The following is a 22,820-nucleotide window of genomic DNA, read 5'->3' as shown; positions in this document are numbered from 1 at the left end:
GCAGGGGAGGCCCAATCAAAGGTGGTAGAGTGGTTCTGGCCTGTGTGTGTCTGAACTTCCCTATGGTATCAGTGAAATATCCCAAGAGACTGTCAAGTTTCCCTTAATTACACATTGACTAGAAAACTATTCCTAATTCAAACTTCAAAAATGTGTCGTTATTAGGAAGAAAATGCCCTGACTGTCTGACAACCAGGGAATTCTGGTTCTGGAAATGGTACTTATCTCATTGTAAAGAAAAAATTGGCATGTTGGGAAGGTTTCTAATATAGCAGAATGAGCATAGGCTTTGGAGTCTGATAGATGTGGATGCAAATGTGACCTTTGGTAAATAACTCACCACTCTCCATCAGTGTGAACACAGGTAAATTACTCATCCTCTCTCTCTGAAGCTCATATTTCTCATGGTAGGACTGCCAAGAGGTTAAATGAAGTAACTTTCATAAAGGTTAGCACTCACTAAATAGTTAGTCTTGATCTCATCCCCTAGCCCCATTCATCCTATGAGATTGGCTATCTCAGCAAGCCCTAAGAGACTGGCACACTCTGAGTGCCTGGATAAAACCAGGCTTGCAAAGGAGAAAACCACTGGATCCTGGGCTGTGTCGATTCATCAGGCCATAGCCAATCTATAAGGCTTTATCTATGCAGCCTCCTTAAACATTTATCTCTACCTGTGCTTTAATTTTTTTTATGTTAAAGACATCCTTAAAGACTATATTATTCTTGATAATTTTTATTATATGCAGAACTTATTCTGGCATTTTCTCATAAATATTGTCAAACTGCGGTGGGGTTGGGGGGCGGTGAGTATTTCACTGTGTGTCTTGTTCTTCCTGCGAATCTATAACTTCATAGTGAAGTATGAGGGTGGGGCAGAGGCAGTTTGTCCTCTGTATCTGGGTCAGTGCTACTTGGTAGATGGTCCAGGTCGTAATCCTGCCATTATAATCCTCTTATTCCACCACACAATTATCAAATGGAGTGGAAAGTTCTGTGGAAAAAAATTTGATGGTGAAAGAATGTTAAAATTAGCTTTAAATTCCAAGGAACATAAAAAAAGAACAAGAGGTGACCTAGAATATCATAAAGATCAAAAAGGAGTTTTGAGGACTTTGGGATATGTCTTATTCATCTCTAGCTCAAGGCCTGTTGTGAGTGAGTCTAGTATAGGGGAAGGAAGGAGAACTAAATATGTACTCTGTGCTTGATCCGTGCGGTACTTCTTACATACGTTTTTTAATTTATGCCTCCCAGTGAGCCATTAGTTAGGAAATAATATCTCCATTTTTCACATGAACCTGCAGTTGAGAAATTAAATAACTTGATGTTCCCAGAAAGTCAGGTATAATGCTGGCATTTGAACTCAGACCTTAACACTGCAAGTTCATAATGTTTCCACTATATTATTTTGCCTATTCTGAATATATCTCTATTTACAGAGCTAACAATTGTGATATTCCATGAGCTAATGTGTGCAATATAAAATCAAGTTTACAATTTAAATGAAGGCTAAGAATTTGTATCGAATCATTTGATATGCAACAGTTATATTTCAGTAGGTGCTCAAATTTATCTATACTATTTTCTACTGCTTTGCTCTCAGGTAAATAGAAATTTCTTGACTTAATATGCTTGTTATTGAATAACACAAATAATAGATGAGTTGAAAAGTGATTCATAGCTTAATCATAAGTAAACTCAACCATCACATTTCCTAGATCTGCACAAACTAAGCCCTTTAATATGATGCTGATAGTAAATTTGTAAAGCGTATAGTTGATCCTAGAATGTGTCTTCCAAATTTTCAATGTTGGTCTCTTAAAGGAGTGTCTATATTATGTAAAATTGGCACGCAATAAAATGAAATTCTCAGCTCTGTCTCTTTCACTGTATTTCACTATGTGAATTTTAGAGTTTTCTCAAGTTAATCTCATCATAAATTCTGTTTTGTAGTGTGCTGAGTTAGTTCAACTGGAATCCATCCATCCATCCATTTATTCTTGTAGCAAATCTACAGTAAGATTTCTTCTATATGCAATACAGATTTGTGGGACAGTCGTAGACGTAGTACTTGCTAACAGAGTCTCTCTCATATCAGAGAAGACTGACAAGGAAGGTTCGATCACTACAAAGCATAATTTCCCAAGGTGACTTTCTTTCTTGTTTAATGATAAACATGTTCTTTTGTGTCACCCATTTCTCTCTGGACTCTCTGCATAGAATTATGCATAGAATGTATGCATGATGCATAGAAGTATTTTGGTTATCTTTATGGTACTGTACTGGGGTTATATGTTGTTAGATGCCATTCACAAGGATGTTTCCTTTACAAGAGGGACTGTATAAGGTAAAGAGATATGACTCCTATGGGAAAAGAAGTATAAAGTGGAAAGCTCACAGGAACGTGCCGTCGCAGGTTTGTCGGTGTGTCCGACGGAGAGGAGCCGGTGCTGAGGGCATTTTCTATGTCCTGATCAAGCTGGTCCAGTTTCATAATCAGCAGCACCATGGAGTCCAGCCGTGCCCTATCTCGATCTTCTCTTATTTCCTGAGGAACAGAACATGTTGTTACTGAATCTGAAAGGCCATTTCTTAATAAGAATAAAAAGTTCCCTGTTCTTCAGTGTGACAAAAGGGACACTGAATAATAGGCAGTCTTTAATTAGAAGAGAAGTTCCATTCTGTATCATCAATGGGCTCTTCATTGGGAAGATACTGACCTAGTGCCAAGAAAGCATTTTACATGAATATTAAATATATATCTTGTAAATCAAAGTGCAATGAAAAAAGAAGTGTAACAACAATGAGTAATGGCATGTATTTACTATTTTCCCACTACTTATTTTTGGGAAAGTTTATATATTTTTCTTCTTTTTTCAGAGTACAAATTGATTATTTACAAGGTATTAATAATTATTTGTGGCTAGACATTTAGGGTTGCATAGGAGATAATATTTTTGGAAGACTCTTTTGCAGTATAGTAAAAACACTGGAAAAGAATTAAGCGAGGCAAGCTTTCGGTATGTTCAGGGGAACAGTTTTCCTAGCATGGGGCCATTTACCCACTGCTACTTAAAGCTATATCCTTACCAAAATTTCTTCTCTTGAGTTTCTTTTCTTTCACGCACTTTTATAAAACACCTCCCACAACAATTTGTATTTTTGTAAATGACTATGGTTACTTATTCTCAATTCTCTATAATACAGACATATATTGATAGAAATATTTTTGCTCATAGGAGTAGCAAAAGGTTCTCATTGAGCATATAGAGTTACTTGGGCACGACTACCATTCTGGTGTGTTTAAGTCAAGTCAATTACTTCTAGGAATCTTCCAGATTCCCTGTGTTGTGCAAGGTATTAGGATGGGGTAAGGTATTGGATGAAAAAAAATACTGTAGAAAGCAGTTAACGTTCTTCAAAAGCAACATCTGCAGAGAAATGTCATGCATGCAGGGTCGGCTCTTTTGAGGCAAGTCATCATTGGTGACTTAAGTTGCCATCCTCTCCATCTGTCTGATTATATTGATCTGGGTGAAATCAGCTTTAAAAGGACCACCAGTGACTGATCTCAGTGGGAAAATACATCTCTACAGAAGCCTGAGGGCTATCAGTACAATGGTTGAAGATTGAGGGTTCACTTTGGTGATGGTTCCTTGTCGGATGAAATTGATGATGGCCTGAATCACAGCTTCATTTTTTTTAATTTTTTGCTATTTATTTTAATCCTTCTAAATTCCCCCAGCCATCATTAAAAGGCACCCCCAAAGAACAGGGTCTAGGATAATTTTGTGGGTTAATTTAATTTTATAGAACTTTGTATATCTTAAACAGCAAGAGCAGATTGTTAATATTACAGAGGTATTATCTTTCACATGTCAGATAATTGGTTAATCAGATTAAATTTTTCAGACAATCAGTTAAGCTAACATTGGATATGTTACTTAAGTAAACTGAACTTGTGCATGGTTTAACAGATTAATGCAAATTGAAACACCTAGCCCTGTTTTCACAAAGATAGACTCATTTTGAGAATACGTTAAGAATTTTTTGAGGTATGCTAATTCCTTCAGAATACTATGCTGTTGTTATTACTTCAATCTCCTCCTATTGTCTCTGCTGTCTGAAACAAGACTGTGACAGAAAATTACATTTTTTTGTCATCATAAACTATTCTTATAAAGGACTCCATGGTATTTGCAAACAAACAGACCTGATATTTTCCATGTATCTTATCCCTCACTGCTACAGAACTTTGTTACATTCAAAGAAGTGTTACTGATAGTATGATTGTGCTTATAACTTATTTAGGTTAATTCCCTTCTGAATATTCCAGATAATGGAAAAATCTGATTAAATAGTGATTAAATCCCAGTAATCACTCTTCCCGTGGGCTTCATTATATAATTTCTTTTTCTTTTAAACCAAAGTTGTGTATGGCAAGATGATGATCTTTGCGTCTCTATGTCCACATATGATTTTGTGTGATTGTCTTTCCTTTCTCAGTTATAATGTCCTCCAGGACAAAGATTCGATTTTTCTACCTGGTAGACGTAGAGTTAAGTTATACACTGCTCATGCAATCCATTTTCAGGAATAATAATAATGAAATCAATCGGAGCCACTGAAATAACACCTCCCAAAGCCTTAGAAAATATTTCTTGATATTTTCCAGCTACTACGTTAATGTTGGATAAAGCAGTATATCCTTCAGCTATCCTAGACAGATCAGCAGTAGGCTCAGAAACAATTTGTATTTGAATTAACTGGATGCTGACATTGTGCTTTAAAAACATCTTGAAATCCACTGGATGAAGATCAAATTATTTCAAATGATCTGCCAAAAGGATTGAAACCAAACGTTCTTACTCTGTGATATTCCTTTAGAGAAATAAGCCTATTTTGATTCCTTTTTCTTCCTGGATGCATCCTTATTCAAAATCCATTACATTTAGCTTGAAGGGTCAAGTTCACAGACCAGTATCATATATTACACATTCGAAAAAAAAACTTCACAAAATAGAATAACTGCAAACCTGATGCTTTGGATAAACACTATTGCTCTCATTTTCCAAGCCCCAGTATTAATATTTCACAAAGTTTTAACCTTTCATATGTTGATGGCTATACTCCAGCAAATATTTTCATGCCTGAAAACAGAGCAGCGTATTTGCAGATTTTGTGTAATTTGACATCTACAGTGGACTTAAAAAACTCCCTGTCACTGTAGTCCAGGAAGAAAAACTTCTTAACAAGTGAAGCTGCCTACTAATGAAATTAGTATTTCAGTAACTTAACCTCTGTAAATCAAGACCAAGATGCTAAATTCTCTTCCCTCACATCTTTTCTTCCTTCTTCCCTTCAGTCGCTGGTCCAAGGGAGTGAATATTTATCAGCAAGAAAGACAGATAAAAATCTCTGTTTTCCTGAATATTATAGTCAACCATGGGAAGATAAAGAAAATCAACAGAGTATTATGTAAGATAGTTTCAAATGGGAACAAATGTAAGAAGAAAATAAGTAGGGTAATGAGATACACAGTAACTGCAAGGTTGTAGCCTGGTCGCAGAAGAGCCCTTTGCAGAAGTGAGAGTTAAACCATGATGAGGGAGAGGGGGAGGATGAGATGGAGGAGATGATAGAGAGAGAGAGGCAGAGATAAAGACAGAAAAGAGAGAGAATAAGAAGGAGGAGGAAAAGAAAGAGGAGGAGAAGTGGGGGAGGAAGGGAGCAGTGATTGCAAGGAAGTCAAAAAGGATGAGGAAAACTGGGGAAACAGTGTTCAAGCAGAGTGAAGAGTAACAGAGTGATGTTAAGGAGAAAATGGGTTTGGTTAATAAGAGAATCAGAACAAAGAATACAAAAGTTGAAGGAGGGGAAGTGAGAGGGAGAGGGAATGAGTGCTAGTGCAAAATGAGGCTGGATTTAAATAGGAGACACCATTTTTTGTTTAAAGGTCGCTATAAAGTGGTAAGTTTCATTCTTTCTGTAATGGAGGCTACTGTCAAGATATAAGCAAAGGAGTGATTTAGTACATTTTATAAACTTTTAGATTTCTTTCTTTCTCCCTTCCTTCCTTTTTTCCTTTTTTGAAACAAGGTCTCACTCTGTTGCCCAAGCTGTAGTGCTGTGCAGTGGCACAATCTTGGCTCACTGCAGCCTGGATCTCTTGGGATCCAAGTGATCCTTCTATCTCAGCCTCCCAAGTAGCTGGTACTATAGGCATGTGCCACGAGGTCTGGGGTTGTTTTTTTTTTTTTGATATTTTTTGTAGAGACAAGATTTCGTCATGTTGCCCAGGCTGATCTCTAACTCCTGGACTCAAGAGATACTCTCGTCTCGGCTTCTCAAAGTGCTGAGATTACGTGTGTGAGCCACTGCATCTGGCCTAGGTTTCTTAATACATATTGTCAAACATTTCTGAAACCTTACAATACTTTCCATCCAGCAATGCCCCATGACTAACGCATGCTCTTTATCCTATGGTTATTTTTTCTAGTTTTGGTCTAGTTATGCTGAAGTCTAAATTGAACACATATTCAGTGATTGTAAAGAAATAACACGTTATTTTATTACGAGACCCCATACCTTTTAAGATCAAAGTGGAATAGGAAAAGGCACTGTTTGTTTGGGGAGCATATTTCTTAGGAGCAGGAAATGAGTGGGCCATGGTATGTTGGTAAATGTTTAGCAACTGAATCTCCAAATAAAATGAAAGTCCTTATTTGTAGCATTTGTGGATTTCCGTGGTGTAAATACTCCCCTGACCCATTTCAAGCTCCCAACAAGATGTTACTGACTGCAGGGTTGGAAGAAATGTGCACAATTGGCCCGATGGAGCTGGTGTGAATGAGTGTCAGCTGGCGCATGGTGACTCCAGAACACACTGGGGTAAGGGCCAGAAGGATGGAGAATTCTTCTTAGAATTCGACTTGAATAGAAACATTGATAGTTACATATATATTTATAATTATGGTTTAGTCAACATAATAACATATTACAATAACACATTTTATTTTTTAAGTACATTTGTTTTCCTTAATATTGGAAGGAATTCCCTGGGCAACAGGGATTAACATTACTAAGAATTACCCGAGCAACAAGGAATTTACCTTGCTGCCCAGGTAAATTGTTGTATGAATTGTAGATTTCAAGTTTGTGTACTTGGGAGCCAGGCATGGTGGCTCACGCCTGTAATCCTAGCATTTTGGGAGGCAGAGGTGGGTGGATCACTTGTGAGGAGTTGGAAACCAGCCTGGCCAACATGGGGAAACCCCATCTCTGCTAAAAAGATATATATTTTTAAAAATAGACAGGTATGGTGGTGGGCACCTGTAATCCTAGCTACTACGTGGGAGGCCTGAGGCAGGAGAATCGCTTGAACCTGGGAGGTAGAGGCTGCAGTGAGCCGAGATCGCGCCATTGTACTCCAGCATGGGCAATGAGAGTGAAACTCCATCTCAGATAAATAAATAAATAAATTTTGTGTACTTCTGGAGGATTATTTTTTTTTAGTAGTGGCTCCTTTAGCTCTCTTCCTTGCTCTATTTGTTATTTATGTTTGTAAACTTCTTTAAAATTTATTATAATTAACATATTTTTTATTTCAACTTTTAGACTCAGAACTGCATGTGCAGGCTTGTTACATGGGTATATTGTGTGACGCTGAGGTCTGGGGGTATGATTGATCCTGTCACCCAGGTAGTGAGCGTAATACCTAAGAGGTAGTTTTTCAACCCTTGCCTTCCTCCCTCCTTCTCCCCTCCGTGGTCCCCAGGGTCTATTGTTCCCATCTTTAGGTCTATAAGTGTCCAACAATTAACATATTTTTATATTGACATTTATACTCAAGTCAAAACACAATTCTTTAAGTTACTGAAACGTCATTTGGATACTTCTCTCAACACCAAATAATTTGGAAATATAAAAGTTCAAGGTTCCAGTGCCTTAATTTTACAGATGAGAAAATTGAACTCCAGGGAGTTTTTAAAATCATTGGTAAAGTCGAGACTAGAGCCTGGCTCTTCCCACTCCCCTTCCTTTTAGCTTTCCAGTTCTACATGTTGGTTTCCCTCCATGTTAAACATTTTAAATTTTATGCCCACTTGGGTATCATGAATTCTCTCCTTAACTTCTGCATCCTGGTTTTAATTCCTGTCAATATACAGAAACTGTGTTTTTGAAGAACACCAATTACTACAACACTAATTGCAAGAAACCTGTGAAGTGTTTGCCCTCTTTTCTTTTTTTTCTCTTTTCTTTTCTTTTTTCTCCTTCCTTCCTTCCTTCCTTCCTTCCTTCCTTCCTTCCTTCCTTCCTTCCTTCCTTCCTTCCTTCCTTCCTTCCTTCCTTCCTTCCTTCCTTCCTTCCTTCCTTCCTTCCCTCCCTCCCTCCCTCCCTCCCTCCTTCTTCCCTTCCTCTCTCTCTTTCTTTCTTTCTTTTTTTCTTTTTTTGGAGATGGAGTCCAACTCTGTCTCCCAGGCTGGAGTGCAGTGGCAAAATCTTGGCTCACTGCAACCTCTGCCTCCCAGGTTCAAGCGATTCTCCTGCCTCAGCCTCCCTAGTAGCTGGGATTATAGGCGCCTGCCACCATCCCCAGCTAATTTCTGTATTTTTTTTTTTTTTTTTCAGTAGAGACGGGGTTTCACTGTGTTGGCCAGGCTGGTCTTGAACTCCTGACCTCGTGATCCGCCCACCTCGGCCTCCTGAAGTGCTGGGATTACAAGCGTAAGCCACTGCGCCTGACCTTCCCAGTTCTTTAAACTTTTATTTAGCAATCATTTAAGGTATGTCTATTGACCACTATGTGCTGTACACTGTTTCAGAGGAAGCAACCTATTTCATATTTGTTCAGCTATAAATTTTAAAAAAGTTTATAGTGTCAAATTCTGCCTTCCTCTAACTTCTCAGCTTGTCCCACAAGAACCAGACAGAAATAGCAGTGTCTATATTCCATGAAGCAGCCTTTCAGATATTTGAAGAATGATGTGGTGCCCATGTTCTTTCATTTTTGGGTGAATCATCCTCAATTCCTTTAATTATTTCTCATATGACATGTTTTCAAATCCTCGTTAATTATGTTTACTCTTCTCTGGATGTGACATAATTCTGTCAATGGCTCAATTAACTGTTGGTGCCCAGAATTAAATATATTACTCTATGTGTTCTATGACCAGGGCAGACTAGGCAAGTGCTTCTGTGTTCTATATACCCTCTTTAAAGCAGCCTAAGAATTTAGTGACTGTTTAGAACATGAACAGGCTATTCTTAATGGAATAGCCACAATCTGCTTTTTTAATGAGGAAAAAGTATTTAGTTGACTGTGAGCTGAACTTGAGTCAATGCTGTGATGTATGTCTCTTTTTCCCATTATGTGTCTGTGTAGTGCTAAGACAGAAACATCCTGTTGCTTTGGGACTGCAACCAGCTGCTGTCAAAGTTTAGATAATATATGTAGCTGCTGTGGAAGAAATTTCCAGTTGTATCTCTTTCAGACATAGGTCAATAGATACGAGGCAAATTAGGAGAGAAATTTCAATTCAATTTGATTTACTGTCAGAAACCTAAGATGTCCAAGCCCATGGTGGTAACCTGGAAATCTGAAAGAAGCTCCTAATTTACTTGGAAGAGCTGTTTAGTTCCTGGGCAGTGAAGTCTTTGATTGCAGTGGTATCAGGGGAAGATGAATAGGGTTTTTAGAGAATCATTCTTTCCTGAAAGTGTCAGATCCTGTGAGGCTTAAACAACAGGATTCTGCTCTCTGCTTCTTTCCTTCCATCCATCTGGGAAAGATAATCCCAACACCCCTCTTTCTACAAATGCTCTTATTGAACAGCACAAACACAGCACACACACAAGGCGGTTGTAGAGGTGGTGCAAATTACTGGACATTTTGCAGACTGGAGAAATACAAAGTCTAGAAAAGAGTGTGCCTCTTCTAGAGAGAAACAGGCTCTGTTTTCCTAATGCCAGCATTTGGAAGAGAACCAAAAAGTTCAGTAAAATACCCAGATGCTTCCAAATAGTGGACGATTGGTTTGGCAAATATAGCATTGCTTAAACGCTTTGCTTGTCAATGAACAGTGCCATCACATAATCATGATAAATTAAATGCTAAACCAGGAATAGAACTGAAACTTCCTTATGCAAGGTTCTGGCCCCTATGCTGTCTTCAATTCCATATGCGTCTTACTGGTTATTCTGGGCTGGTAATACTCCTTGCTCACCCGTGAAAGAAAGGGACCTTTTAGCAAAAGACTTGGCTCAGTTTCATCCTGAAGTATTTGATCTTTGGCCAGCTGGACTAGTGTAAAACTCTCATATTAGCGTTATATGTTTCATTTCACAATAAATTTCTCATTCTAGACTTTCCTTTCTTAAAATAATATCCTGTTTAAAAAACCATAAAGTTATTAAATCTCTTTTTTTTTAGAGCAGTGAATATTTTCATGTAAATTGACACTAAGAAGCTAAAGATAATGTAATTATCCTAAGTCAGAATTTCTAGGCAAGTTAAATAAGTCAGTCTTAATTTTTATTCCACTGTGTTTCAATTTAAAACTTATGTAGACTAGCAGGAAAGGAAACAAACCAACAACTATTTCCTGTTTGCTAGATATATTCCGTTCAACTCCAAGTTCTAGGCATATTATCTATTATTAATAATATGTGCCACTATGATTATAATATTAGGTCATGACGATGGATAGATAATATTGTTATTTAAAGTTGCAACAAGCAATCTTTTAACTGACATGTAATCATTAATTAGTGATCATGGCTTTATATTATCTGTTTATATTTATCTCCTATTAATCTGCTTCCACTTAATAAGACATGGTGAAGAAAATTGGTTTCTCTTTTGCTAGATTTTTAAACTCCAACTAGGCTTCAAACGGAGCACTGATCAGCCAGAACTTTTGTAACTTGCCTACACAGTTTCCTAAATAATTTCAAAGGATATTGATATAGCTCGTCCTGAGAAGTGTTCGGAAGTGCAGGTGTGAACCGGTGGGGAGAACTGAGGCTCATTATGGGGACTGGGATATAATTTCTACCTAAATCATTTCGTAAGTATGCCGGAACCAGTCTTCATTTTAAGTGCTAAAATTAAAGATTGGCATTCAGGTCACTAAATACATTCTAGAATATAGGATCAGTCTTGAGCTGATACGTATTCTATACTATCGTGCTTATGTGGTATCTGCCAATTCCTGTGACTCTTTTTTATTTTTATTTTTTACAATACTCAGTAACTCTTTGCTTTGGCTCAGGTTTTAAAGCAGACAAGACTTTTCTTGGTTTGAAAACATAAGAAAAATATCTATTTAACACTGAAATTCCATAAATTGTTTTTAGGAATATTATGATGATCCTTCCTTTGCCATGAACAACAAAAAGAAGACATAAGTAAACATGTATTCCTTTTTCATAAAAAAGTACACCTTATTTTTTTTTTAAAGTCTTGTATTGACCTGACTTCTGTCTACTTTTCTACCGGCACTGTTGTAACTCTCTGATTCAGCCCAGTGGCCCCCAAATGTCAATCATCCTGAGTCCAACAACTTTATTTTCGTTAATATTTGTAGTTATTATTTTTACCACTGTATCTTCCTTAATACTTTATAGCTGCATTTTTAATATTATATATACATGCTATATAATATATAATCTGATGTATTTCTAACCCATATTAAACTACAAAATTATCAAAATAGAGATTCTTTATGCTATCTGATGTAATCTCTATTAAGCCGTACTATGTTTTAGGAAATGCTTTACTACAAGTAGAGAGCTTCTTTTGGTTTCTCAAATATATCATCTTCTCCCTCATTTGCAATTTGAATTTGTAGACTTAGCAAATAAAACTATAGGATGTCTAGTTATATTTGAATTTCAGATAAACCAAAAATAATAATTTTTAGTAGAAGTATTTCCAAATATTGTATAAGACAATATTGCATTGGACATACTGCAGCTAAACATTTTTATCTGAAATTAAAATGTAACTGGGTATTTTATGTTTTATCTGGCAGCTGTAGTTTTCATTCACGTCATAATGTTCTTTTGGCTTAACACACTTCTTGCTGGGTATATCAGTGGAAACCCTTGGCTTCAAGGGCAATGTGACTCCAATGGAGAGGTCTCTCAAAGGCTTGTTTCTTTGAATGAATAAATAGTATTTATCTCCTTATGTTGAATTTTACAGCTTCAGTGAGTAGTAGTTTTCAATAGTGGCAGATTATCAGTATACTTGTATAGCTTTGGACACTGCTACATGCAAAGGTTCCCCTGACCAAATTCTGATTTGGTAGGCATACGGGGAGGCTAAGCTATATGTTTTTAAAAAGTTCCACGGATGTATTCATAGCACAGCTAGGTTTGAGGAACTTTTTAATAGATTGCAGAGAAAACCATTACATGGTTTCTCACGAAAAATAGGATGACAGGAATTAGATTCTCACCTAGGGTAATTCCATAATAAGAACTTCATTAATCTCCTATATTAACAGATTAAAGAAAAAATACAACAAATAAATGTCAAAAAGGGCATTTATAACATTTCAAACTGATTTGAAATCTTTTGCTAGTGATTACAAACAACAAAATAAATTAAAATAAAAAAACCTCCTTTAAGTGGCAAGGACTTAGAAGGCAATGCTCTTCACCTGATTATGAGTCTAAGACACTTAGAGCAAGCATTGAGGATAATGAGGAAACACTGGAAATATTTATATAAAACTATGAAAAAGTAAGAATGCTTGTTATCACATATTCTACTCAACATTACACTTGAAGTTCTGCCCAATGCAACTAAAACAACAACAACAAAACAGAGATGATTATGTTACAAAGGAAGAAAATGTGTACCTCAAAAATCCAAGAGAATAATCTGACAATCTGATAATTTAAACAAATCAAAGAATTTGGCTTAACAAAGAAAAACACGAGACCACTCTTGTTCTCTCCCATTAATCATTTAAAAAATGGAATAGGAGGAAAAAACCCTCATATGACAGTAGCAAGAAAAGACTACAAAATACCTAGAAGTAACTAAAAAAAGAAATGAGCAAGATCATTATTAAAAAAAAAACAACAAAAATGTCGCCAAAGAATGTAAAAGACTGAATAAATGGAAAGATATATACTTGCTTTGGAGAGGAAAGTTCCTATATACTGTGCAACTAATTTGTTACGTGTACTCTCTGTTTCCCCACTAGATTATCAGCCCCACAAGGGCAATCATGGTTTGTTTCATTCACCGATGCAAACCAAGACTCTAGAGCAGTGGCACATAATCATCACACAATAAATGCTTGTTGAATGAATGAATGAATGAATGAAATATTCTGTTTGAATTAATTTAAAAACTGAAAGGAGTCTAAATGAAACCCCCATGGGTTTTATGGGTTTTTAAAAAATGAACCCACCTGCAGAGCTGATTCTTTAAAAACGAAAATGAAGACCAAGAAACTATTATACAGCAGTCATACCTGTTGGTATTTTTATTCAAATGAGTTGAAAATGTATGTCCACATAAACACCTGCATACAGATGTTTATAGCAACTATATTCATATTTGCTAAAGCTTGAACTAACCAAGATACCCTTAAGTAGGTGAATGGATAAACAGTGGTACATTTAGACAACATTATTCAGCACTAAAAATAAATGAGTTATCATGCCATGGAAAGATATGGAGGAAACTTAAATGCATATTACTAAGTGAAAGAAGTCAATCTGACAAGCTATCTACTGAATAATTCCAATTATATGATATTCTGGAGAGGCAAAACTATGGAGACAGTAAAAAGACTACCAAGAAAGAAGGGATGAAAATCCAGACCATAGAGGAGTTTTAGGGCAGTGAAAGTATTCTGAATGATTATATATTAGTAGATACCTGTCTACTAATTTATCCAAAACCATAGAATGTACAACACCAAGAGTGGACCCTGATGTAAACTATGAACTTTGAGTGCTACTGACATGTCATTGTAGAGTCATTGGCTGTTACAAATGTACTACTTTGGTGCTGGATGTTGATGGTGGCTATTGGCAGAGGGCATATAAAACTTCTGTACCTTGCACTCAATTTTGCTGGTAACTTAAAACTGCTTCTTCAAAAATCCGTTAAAAATATGAAACAAAATAAAGAAAATGGAAAGACACTAGAAAATTTTTAGTGTGGGTATCTTTAAATACACACAAAATTCACAAAAAAATAAATTTTATCTGTCAGATTAAAAATGACCAATATTTTGCTCATTTATCCCTCTTCACATTTTTATCAGTGTTTTAGGTAAATCCCAGAGACCATATAATTTCATCCACAAATGCTTAGGTATAAGTTGATTTTAAATTTCACCTGCAAGAGAAAAGGAGTCAAACTTGTAAAATCTTTTTTAAAAACCCAAATGTTCTATGAAACAACACACTGTATACAATGTCCACAAAGAAAAGATTGATAAAAGTTAAAATACAATTATAGACTGGGAGAAAATATTTAGAGCATATGTATGACAATGAATAAAGAAGTTATAAAAAGACAACCTAATAAAATTGGTCAAAGCATACAAAGAGTCTATTAATAGAAGAATTCCTAATGATTTAAAACCCCAAAGCATCACTGGTAATTAAAACAATACTCATTAATTATGAATGAAAATTATTTTTTTCATAAAAAAGAAATCATGACCACACTCAAGTTTGACAATATTTTGGAAGTAGAATTTTTTTCCCGTTTGGAGAGTAGCTTGGGAGTCTCTATCGAAATTAAAGTAGAACATATTCTTCAACCTGGTAATTTAATTTTAGATACCTGTCTTAGAAAATTACTTGCACACATGCAAAGATAGTATAATCAATACTCTCTTCGTTGTAGCATTTTTTTGCTAGTAGCCAAAGAACTGGAAATAACTTACTATCAATAGAAAATTTTAACTTAATGAGTTATGGCACCATTATTTCTTGGATCACAATGCAGTAGTTGCATACGATGACGCAGATTCACATGCACTGACAGGGCCATGAGTAACATCCGTAATGCTTCAGTGCAAGTTAGAAAAATGCCCCTTTGCGCGGGGGCTCACGCCTGTAATCCCAGCACTTTGGGAGGCTGAGGCGGGCGGATCACGAGGTCAGGAGATTGAGACCTCCCGGCTACCACGGTGAAACCCCGTCTCTACTAAAAATACAAAAAAAAAAAAAAAATAGCTGGGTGTGGTGGCGGGAGCCTGTAGACCCAGCTCCTCGGGAGGCTGAGGCAGGAGAATGGCGTGAACCCGGGAGGCGGAGCTGGTAGTGAGCTGAGATCGCGCCACTGCACTCCAATCTGGGCGACAGAGCGAGATTCCGTCTCAAAAAAAAAAAAAAAAGAACAAGAAAAACGCCCCTTTGAATGGATGCAGCCATGTGCCAGGGTTCATGTTTAATGAGCAAAACACAGGTTGCCTATTAGCCCCCACTCAGCCCTTTAGTTTGGTGTCCTTGTGCAGGGCATAACCTGCCCAACAGTACTTGGGACCCTGCTACTCGTAAGGAAAGTGCTCTATGGGGAGTTTGCTAAGTAGAGAAAGAAAGGTAAAGAACGCTTTACACGAAGCTTTTCCAACCCGTAGCCCAGGACAGCTCTGAATATGGCCCAACACAAATTCGTAAACTTTCTTAAAACATTATGAGATATTTTTGCGATTTTTTTTTTTTAGCACATCAACTATTGTTAGCATTAGTGTATTTTATGTGTGGCCCAAGGTAATCCTTCTTCTTCCAGTGTGGCCCAGGGAAGCCAAAAGATTGAACACCTCTGCTCTACAGCATGAAATCCTTTATATATTTCTCTCTTTCTCTCTCTCTCTCCCCCCCACACACACACGAGCACACATACAGACACATCCAGTGCAAAATTATTTCTCTGTGTGTGTGTGTGTGCACATATATATACATATATATGCACAAAAAAAAATCTGGAAGGATATCTGATATAGCTTGGCTTTGTGCCCCACCCAAATCTCATCTCCCCAGGTGTTGAGAGAGGGACCTGATGGGAGGTAATTGGATCATGGAGGAGGTTCCCCCATGCTGTTCTCATGATAGTGTGTGAGTTCTCACAGGATCTGATGGTTTTATGCGTGGTGTTTTCCCCTGCTCTATGGCTGTGTCCTGCCACCTAGTAGAGAAGGTACTTGCTTCTCCTTAGCTTTCCACCATGATCATAAGTTTCCTGAGGCCTCCCAGCCATGCGGAACTCTGAGTCAATTAAAGCCCCTTTTTTTATAAATTACTCAGTCTCGAGTAGTATCTTTATAGCAGTGTGAGAACAGACTGATGCAACATTCAACCTTGGGAGCTGAATATGGAGCTGGGAGAGGGGCAAAGAAATTTACATGTTACAGTTTGAAATTACTCCAACAAGTACCTGATGGTGAATTATATCAGTGATATAAAAATAAATGCTTATTGAAAACAAAAACACAAAAAATTACAATCTATAAAAAGCTGACACCACAAACACGAAAAAGCTCCCCACAAATTTTATTTCTTAACTGCATAACACACTTTATAATATATTTTTCATATACTATCTTTTTACCTTTGTTGAATTATGAGGGATTAAAAATTTTTTGGTATGTTCATATACTGACATACGCTGAAGTCTTTAACATAATGACTGAGTACACTTATTATTGGTATGAAAAGATGTCCATATATTCAATAAATATGGTTACTAAAGTATACCTAAGATAATTTCCATCTTTATGTGTATAGACAATTTATCTTTGCCAGTATAACTAACTCACAGCTATTTTTGTTGAAAACTTGGTGATGATCTCCTTTTCTGACTATCACTCTCAATATGTTGAATCCTGGCTTGACCAATTTAATGTATGATCTGTCCTTCCTATGACTCATCAGCATTACAGTTTTCTTCTCATAGATTGCACAAATTCCTGAATATTTGCACTGTTTCTTTTAGCTCAAAGATAGTAAAGAATAGCATTATGACCTTGGCTTTCTACCATAAACCCAAACTGACATTTTCTAAGAAGTGACGTAATGGGACTCTATATGGAAAAGATAAGATTCAAAGAGACTTCATAATTGAGCACATAAAATATAGTTAGAAGATTCTGCATATGTTATTGAAAGCAATCATTCAGTGAATTAGCTTGTACAATACATGCAATAACCTAAGAAAAAGGTACTTATCTGAAATGATGTTATTATTATTTTTTTTTAGGCGGGGGGCAGGGACAGAGTCTTGTTCTGTTGCCCAGGCTGGAGTACAGTGGCTCAATCTCAGCTCATTGCCACCTCCACCTCCCAGGTTCAAGCGATTCTCCTGCCTCAGCCTCCTGAGTAGCTGGGATTACAGGCGTGTGCCACCATGCCTGGCTAATTTTTTTGTTATTTTTAGTAGAGACAGGGTTTCACCATGTTGATCAGGCTGGTCTCAAACTCCTGACCTCGTGATCCACCCACCTCGGCCTCCTAAAGTGCTGGGATTACGGGTGTGAGCCACCGCGCCTGGCCCACGATGTTATTTTTTTTTTAAGTCAGTGGCAACTAGTGCCATACAATGTGATTTGATGTAATTTAAAACACTTTTATCTAGTGATTTTATTTAGTGATTTAAGTGATTTACTAGTAAGTATTTAAATAAATCAAATCACTATTTGCTAGTGATTTAAGTAAATACATTTTGAAGTTTAAAAATATTATTAGTCACTTGTGAAAAACTATTTCTTCAAGCATAAGCATATAAGAATATGTTTATTTTTTCCCTTCATCTTCTCAATGTTATTTAAACAGGGTAAAATCTTTAATTTTTTTTTTTTTTTTTTTTGAGATGTAGTCTTCTTCTGTTGCCCAGGCTGGAGTGCAGTGGTGCGATCTCGGCTCACTGCAACCTCCACCTCCTGGGTTCATGCCATTCACCTATCTGAGCCTCCTGAGTAGCTGGGACTACAGGCACCTGCCACCACGCCCAGCTAATTTTTTGTATTTTTAGTAAAGATGGGGTTTCATGGTGTTAGCCAGGATGGTCTTGATCACCTCACCTTGTGATCCACCCACCTCAGCCTCCCAAAGTGCTGGGATTACAGGTGTGAGCCACCGCGCCCAGCCGATTTAATTTTTATCTTATTATTAACATTATTTCTTTTTTACCATTAAGGGCCTATAAATAACTTGAAAAAGAAGTGCTGCATAGTATGTTTGTGGGGTTTTTTCTCTACATATACAAAAACCAATAAATATGGAGCCATTTAATGTATACAGGTATAAAAAGTATTTCTGAAAAGCAGCATTACGTTATTTCACCCCAAGAAGTCCAACCAATGTTCTTGAATGTCTTCTCGAAATTTCCCCTGGAAAGTTTCAAACAACTATGCCAAAGTTAGGATACGGCTTGTGACTAGCATGCCCTAAAATAAGTTTCTTATTTGTGAAAAGGAAAAAAGCCTTTCATTATGCTTTCCACTTAGACAGTGCTCAGTTGAGGGTCATTTGTTTTTGACTGTTCACATGTTCGGTGACAGGTGTACCCACGTACCCTGATGCTGGCGTCTCTGGGCTTCCACATTATTCTTCTCTAGACTCATCACTTTGGTCCTGATTCACTGTCTTCCTACATCCTAAGTTTAATGTGCATAAAATTTGCACATAGAACTTGTTACATATGCAAATGTTACTCTATAGCAATTTAAAAACTGGCCTTGAGTTAAAGGTATCAACAATGACAAAAATCTCCATAACCTAATATTGAACACAAAAGGAAGTTGCAAAATGATGAATACCATGTGATGTGATTTGATATAAAATTTAAAAAACATATAAAACATGCATATAAAAGATATATATATAAAAAACATATAAAAGATATATATTTTATTAAGTGCAGACATACAAAATATGGGCACTTTAGATGATTCAGGATGGTGGTTACCTATTAACTTAAGGAGGGATGTGGAAGCAGAGAGATTCCCACCTATGCTGCACCATCTCTGAAATGTTTCATTTCAGAATCCAGTAGAAATAAAACAGACCAAAATAGTATAAACAAAATCTCTAACAAATAGGAAAATGTTCAGATTCATAAACCCAGGTGCTTGGTACATAGGGTTTTGTCATCGTATACTTTGTATATTCTAGTATAGTGAATACCTTATTAGAACAATTAATTACTTAAATGTAGATTCCTGGCTTACCCTTGAGAGATTCTGGTTTGACCTTTTTTGGCAGGGGCCTGGGAACCTGCCCTTTGTAAATACCGCAGATTATTTTGATAAAGGAGCTCCACGAAGAACATGTAGAGAAAAAAACATTTTTTTCACCACCTCTATCCGTATATGCCCTCACATATTAAAGTCTGTTTTCTGCCTTTGTTAAAGTACTGGTATTGTGCTCTAAAGAATATGATTGATTTCAAATCAGTAAATAAGTCTGAGGTTTTCTGGAGAGTAGTCAGGCTGGTTAAAATCACTGATCAGTAATAAACAGAAATGTGTCAACCATTGTTTCTAATCAGATGATTTTAAATAGATCAACCTGTACTAGCCTAGGACAGCACTATGGGATTTTTAGGAAAAGAAGAATCAGAATAGGTGCCCAGACTGATGGGCACCTGTTAGTACCTACTTTTCTCACTAGGGTCTTTCCATTAATCCTAGAATGTATTTGGTGTGTGTCTCCAAGGATTTTCTTATGTCCTCATAATAGCATGAAAGGAGAAAGTAGGGAGGAAACTGGTAGAGACTTAGGCTACAGCGATTAAGTTCAATTATATGAAATTGCCAATAACTGCCTTTTTTTAACTTTAAGTTCTGGGGTACATGTGCAAACGTGCAGGTTTGTTACATAGGTATACATGTGCCATGGTGGTTGGCTGCATCTGTCAATCTGTCATCTAGGTTTAAGCCCCGCTTGCATTAGGTATTTGTCCTAATGCTCTCCCTTCCCTTGCTCCCCCCGCAACCCCTGACAGTCCCTGGTGTGTGATGTTCTTCTCCCTGTGTCCATGTGTTTTCATTGTTCAACTCCCACTTATGAGTGAGAACATGCAGTGTTTGGTTTTCTGTTCCTGTGTTAGTTTGCTGAGAATGATGGCTTCCAGCTTCATCCATGTTCCTGCAAAGGACATGAATATATTCTTTTTTGTGGCTGCATAGTATTCCATGGTGTGTATGTGCCACATTTTCCTGACCAGTTTTGGCCTTTAAAGTGGCTCCATATAATAAATGGAATGGCAAATACAGACTAACCTGCTTAATTTTAGGCCGTACAAATGACTAGTTTCTATGCAGTAAGTCCCATGTGGCAGAAAGACCACTATATTCTGTTTATAGGAGAAACATCAGTTTAAGCTCTTGGATGCTTTCTGTAAACCCCTTACAGATTATACTTAGAAACTTGGATGGGTCTCCCCTGTATGGACTGATAACTGCCCATATTTCTGATTACAAAGTTAAGGGAGTTAGCATCATAGCTGTAATTCCTGCTTAATCTTTTGCTTAACCATGAAAAAGACATCATTTGTAACTTTTCCAAAACTCGGTGACAAGTCCAGAATACATGTCATTTATTTTTAACATAACTGTTTCTTTCATTGAGCTCTTTTTGATGATAAGTTGTCAGTATAGCTGCCTTATATTATTAAGCTTTTCATGCATATATTATCTCCTCAAGCAATTTTTAAAGTCTACCTGAGAAAAGACTGGGCTCATGTGTCTCTGCAACCCCTAAAGTACCCAGTAGCATCTATGCACAGAGTAGGATTCAAAAATATTTTTAAATTAATTAGCAATTATCTTGTAAGTCCTAATCTTTAATAACCATCTGCATATATCTGGCAATCTCTAAAAATCAAAGTCTGACCTGAGTCCATGGGTGAGATTAAAAAAAGTCAAAGTTTCTACAGAGAAAGCATAAACAGCTATAAGGACATTTTCTCTTTAATGGAAGATAACTTTTCAGATGCACTGATTAGAACATGTGTTGGCAGTAGACTGGTTCATTGTTTGTATCCTTGCAATACTTGGTCAAAACTCAAAAACATCTTTGTGGTATAATATTTCTGAGGGAAAGGGACATTTGAAAAATAGCCTTTTGCTTCCAAAATATTGAGGTTACTCATCCTCCAGTTCACTGAGATCATTAAGACCTGTTTGTTTGCCTTTTCCTTGTGCGTAAGGAAACCAAACAATGGCTTCTTCTTTCCCAATATGGTAATAACTCTTAACCCTAATTTCTGCCTAGGGAATCTCTCTGGCACAGGGAAGAGAAATTTTTCTTTATTTGTATATGTATCTAACTTGTTCTCCATATGAACTATGTACCCATGAAAGGGACCCATATGTTTCTATGGTTTTTAATTCAAATGGTCATAGTCACTAATATGTTGGTCTTCTGTGGAGGTGACTTGTACTGTTTCCCATCATGAGTAGTAATTCTTTGGTTATCAATTGTATAAGCACAAATAAAACTATGACTGATGTGTCTTTTGAGTTAAAGAGCTTAAGAAAAATATTAAACAGACTTTTAAAATGAGTTTAGGATTCAGCATTCCTTAAAATATTATGTTTTGAAGGGTATATATAGCATATATATTTAATGAAGTTTAAAGTAATACCTAAAAGTAATCTTTCTGTGTTTTCAAAAGATGAGGTTTAAGATGATACAGTATTACTGTTCTCAGAAGCCCATGGTAGATGAAATGGTGTTTAGTGATAAAATTACGTTATTTTCATATGGGTGAAACAGACCACAAAGTAGTATTTCAAAACTAGAAAGGAATTCAGAGATTGCATTTTTTTTTTTACCAATGAGTATGTTGTCTATATAATATAGTAATATTAAGAAATGATTGGCTTCCTAGGTTTTGACTGCAGGAGTGGGGAGCTGGAGAGAAGGTTAAAACATATCCGGGAAAACTCTCCACATTTACTGCATACATTAGGTGACAAATGGGTGTTTTGCCAGTGTAAATCTCTTCTTTTTGAATGTTTTAGTTAATCTTGGAGCAAATTTGTCACTTCTTTCATTAGTTCTGGTTAAAGGAAGGGTGCTGGGGTTTATTTTATTTTTTCTTTCTATATTGAGCAACTACTAGATCAATAATATAGTGTTGTACACAGGAGATAAATCCTCTCTTCTTTTAAGGAGTTAATACTACATCTGGTAGATCCACATGCAAACAACCAGCTAAAAAAAAATGGAATGAGTCCAGCGTTTGAGCAAAGTGCTATTAAAGCAAACAAAACAAAAAGATTCTGATTGGGTACTATGGCCCAGGGTCAGCTTCATAGAGAAGACAATTACATTGAGCCTTGAATTTGAGTAAGATGGAAGGATGGAAGTCATGGAAGCGCATGGCGTGATGGGAAATCATAGGGCATAGACATACTAACAAAATAGGTATAGAATTCTGATGGAGTTGGAGGGTGATGTGAGACTCTAGCTCTGGCTAAGTTCTTATGCAAAGCACAGTGAAAGGCACAACTAAACAAACACAAAGAGTCGCTGAATTGAATTGATGTTCGCAGGTTTGCCCTGTCTGCCAAGTTTGGCATGCATGTCTTTCTATTTTTCTCTTCACTTACCAATTCTCTTTTCCAGGTCTTCATTATTATATTTTCAGGTGGAAATAAATGCAGTTTTGTAAAATTATATTGAAAGCGGAAAAATAAAATGAACGTTTTCTGCTCTTCCTCTGATCCCTACTACCTCACAGGACCATCTCTATAGGAGACGTGTACTGGCATAGTATTGCCCTTATTTGTTTCAAGGGGAACCTAAATTTGCCATTTAAGTGATTTGGA

At 36.7% G+C, this 22,820-nt stretch overlaps 1 protein-coding gene across 3 annotated transcripts in view; it reads right to left on the bottom strand.

Annotated features, from left to right (window-relative positions):
* Positions 1 to 22,820, bottom strand: part of DLC1 (DLC1 Rho GTPase activating protein) — a 523,594-nt gene that overhangs the window by 317,439 nt on the left and 183,335 nt on the right. For all 3 annotated transcript variants that reach the window (XM_058441995.1, XM_058441994.1, XM_032162429.2), the window contains exon 3: positions 2,402 to 2,551. In XM_058441995.1, coding sequence (XP_058297978.1) covers positions 2,402 to 2,551 — 150 coding nt within the window. The remainder of the gene's footprint in view (positions 1 to 2,401; positions 2,552 to 22,820) is intronic.

This window comes from Hylobates moloch, unplaced genomic scaffold (assembly GCF_009828535.3).
Source record: "Hylobates moloch isolate HMO894 unplaced genomic scaffold, HMol_V3 SCAFFOLD_8, whole genome shotgun sequence".
In the NCBI taxonomy this organism is placed as follows: Eukaryota; Metazoa; Chordata; class Mammalia; order Primates; family Hylobatidae; genus Hylobates; species Hylobates moloch.
This window is presented reverse-complemented; position numbering and strand designations above follow the sequence as displayed.